The sequence below is a fragment of the Protobothrops mucrosquamatus genome, unplaced genomic scaffold, assembly GCF_001527695.2.
Source record: "Protobothrops mucrosquamatus isolate PMUCROS unplaced genomic scaffold, P.Mucros_1.0 scaffold25409, whole genome shotgun sequence".
In the NCBI taxonomy this organism is placed as follows: Eukaryota; Metazoa; Chordata; class Lepidosauria; order Squamata; family Viperidae; genus Protobothrops; species Protobothrops mucrosquamatus.
Genome location: NW_015411158.1, coordinates 1 through 1,950, shown reverse-complemented (window position 1 = coordinate 1,950; position 1,950 = coordinate 1). Strand labels below are relative to the sequence as shown.

At 34.1% G+C, this 1,950-nt stretch overlaps 1 protein-coding gene across 1 annotated transcript; it reads left to right on the top strand.

Annotated features, from left to right (window-relative positions):
• Positions 1-403: 403 nt before the first annotated feature.
• Positions 404-1,945, top strand: LOC107302078 (E3 ubiquitin-protein ligase RNF19A-like; the record flags this gene model as incomplete). The annotated part of the gene is made up of 3 exons (XM_015831200.1): positions 404-614; positions 1,175-1,318; positions 1,885-1,945. Coding segments are annotated over 3 exons (416 nt in total), but the record flags the coding sequence as incomplete, so codon positions are not given.
• Positions 1,946-1,950: the final 5 nt, after the last annotated feature.

The following is a 1,950-nucleotide window of genomic DNA, read 5'->3' as shown; positions in this document are numbered from 1 at the left end:
CCCAGAGATCAGGGTGATCCCTGATCTCCCTTCCTTCCGCCGCGCCCTTAAGACATGGTTATTCCAGCTTGCAGGACTGGCCTAGGGGAAATTTTTAGAGGGGGTTTTAATTATATTTTAATTAGATCACAGTTAAATATTTCCTTTTAATTAATTTTAATCTTGTAATGTATCTGTGTATTTTTACTCGATTGTTAGCTGCCCTGAGTCCGCAAGGAGAAGGGCGGGATATAAATTTAATAAAATAAATAAATAAATAAATAAATAAATAAATTCTTCAAGAATTGGAAAACTACAGTTTTTATTACTGTAGCTTCCATAAAAGCAAAGCTTTCTATAATGTGAAACTTTAGTAAATGATATATCCTTAGTGACTTGAAATACCCCTTCTTTTCCATTTTAGACACTACATCAGTAGCAGAGGCACGTCACAATCCTAGTATAGGGGAAGAAAGTGTTGGATTGACTGGAAGCCTAAGTGCAAGTGGTAGCCATATGGACAGAATAGGAGCCATTCGAGACAATCTGAGTGAAACAGCCAGCACCATGGCCTTGGCTGGAGCTAGCATAACAGGAAGTCTGTCAGGAAGTGCAATGGTCAACTGCTACAACCGGTAAGATAATGCATTCCAAGTATGAAACTCTAATTGATTATTTGGTACATAAGCTGTAATTAACAATGGAATAAAAAGTATATATTGTAGCCAACTGTTGTAAATTCTAATATCTGTCTCTTGAACATTTGTGGGTACATTCTGAAAACCGTGATTAAATTTAGTTGGATTAAAGGAGAACTCCAATTCCAATGATGGCAATCGATGTGGAGGGATAGGAATTCTAGCATACTTGGCTTTTATATTTAGTATTGGATTATGGTTTAGGGTCAAACATTCTTGCATGAAAATGGGATTGTTGTAAATCGAAAAACTTGTGATATGCTACTACACTAGAAGTTAACTGCTTATACTATTTAGAAGGAAATAATTTAATCCTGGCTATTTCTCATATGTAATTTTTTTTTAGGATTTACTACTATAATTTTTTAAGGGGTATTTCACTTAATTTGCTGTGAGAATTATTTTCTTCACTGGGTGGCTGGTAAACATTTAAAAGATTTCAATATGATATGAAAAATGCAAGTTAGTTATTGAGCTAATACTGAATTTTCACCAAGGTTGGAAGTCCAAGCAGATGTGCAGAAGGAAAGATGCAGTTTGAGTGGCGAATCTGGCACTGTCAGTTTAGGAACAGTGAGTGACAATGCCAGCACCAAAGCAATGGCTGGGTCCATTATAAATTCATATGTTCCATTGGACAGGTAAGTTTGAATTATGTTGGTAAAATCAGTATTTATATGCTGTGTAAGAAATTTCTGGTATGATTATAATTGATTATTTGCTGTCAAATTGATGTTGACTCTTAAGTGACTACATAGATATTAGTAAGAGCAATAAATAACCATGTCAAGTGCAGAGTATATTTTGTTTTTTAATTTAATTGATGAGCTTCTGCCATGTATATATCTAGGAAGGCATTTTGTCTAATAGCATGCAGAAGTTTAGGCATCTTGGATCATATTGTATGAAATTTCAACTCTGTCAACTTCTGAAGTCAAAACATGATTTGAAAGTCAAACTTTGCCTTGAAATCTGGTCAGATCTATAATATAGAATCCACATATCATTGCAGATTACTTTCTGAAAAAGAAGTATTAAAAGTAGTATTGATGAATCATCCTCTTAGCAAGATATGACATCTTTTTTCAAACTTTGAACTAATTGTTGCATATATGTTTTAAAATGCTGTTTATAACTGAATTTAACTGAGATGAGTTTGGACATGTTCTACCTTAAAACAGAACTGTTATCCTTTTTTCTTACTTAGAGATGGTAGCAGCATGGAGGTACAAGTAGACATTGAATCAAAGCCTGCAAAATTCAGACACAACAG